This window comes from Penaeus monodon, chromosome 15 (genome assembly GCF_015228065.2).
Source record: "Penaeus monodon isolate SGIC_2016 chromosome 15, NSTDA_Pmon_1, whole genome shotgun sequence".
Taxonomy (NCBI): Eukaryota; Metazoa; Arthropoda; class Malacostraca; order Decapoda; family Penaeidae; genus Penaeus; species Penaeus monodon.
Window position 1 is genome coordinate 11,506,823 of NC_051400.1, and position 446 is coordinate 11,507,268.

At 32.7% G+C, this 446-nt stretch overlaps 1 protein-coding gene across 1 annotated transcript in view; it reads right to left on the minus strand.

Annotated features, from left to right (window-relative positions):
* Nucleotides 1-446, minus strand: part of LOC119582107 — a gene marked incomplete at its 3' end in the record, with an annotated part of 6,187 nt that overhangs the window by 439 nt on the left and 5,302 nt on the right. The window contains 1 exon segment of the mRNA XM_037930349.1: nucleotides 4-78. Coding sequence (XP_037786277.1) covers nucleotides 4-78 — 75 coding nt within the window.

Here is a 446-nt window from a genome sequence, read left to right on the forward strand (position 1 = left end):
TACCTTCATGTGATCCATTTCCAGCTGATTCAAAGCAAGCACTATATTGGTGCTTGTGGCTGTCTGGACATCAAGCACCTGTGTTCAGAGAAAGAACAGGAGGTCTAACTTGGGACAAGGACACTTAAAAAGAAACAAACCCAAAACAGCTTCTATTTTACTTGGAAATTATTTTTTTTAGGATATTTAAAGAATGAATACATGTAAAGGTAACAAAATCTTAAATAGTATACCTCTTACTCAACAGAAATCAATTCATATAAATCTATTTTGCATCCAAACAAATCTGATTGTTCCAAAACAATATCACAAAAAAATAATCTAGCATCTAAACAGGACGTCTACCAACAACAGTGCAGGACCCACATTTTGTTGGTATATCTAAAATAAGCTGGAGACTTTTATTACTCAAACCTTCTTTAATGTACTTTTCTGTTTCTTATTTT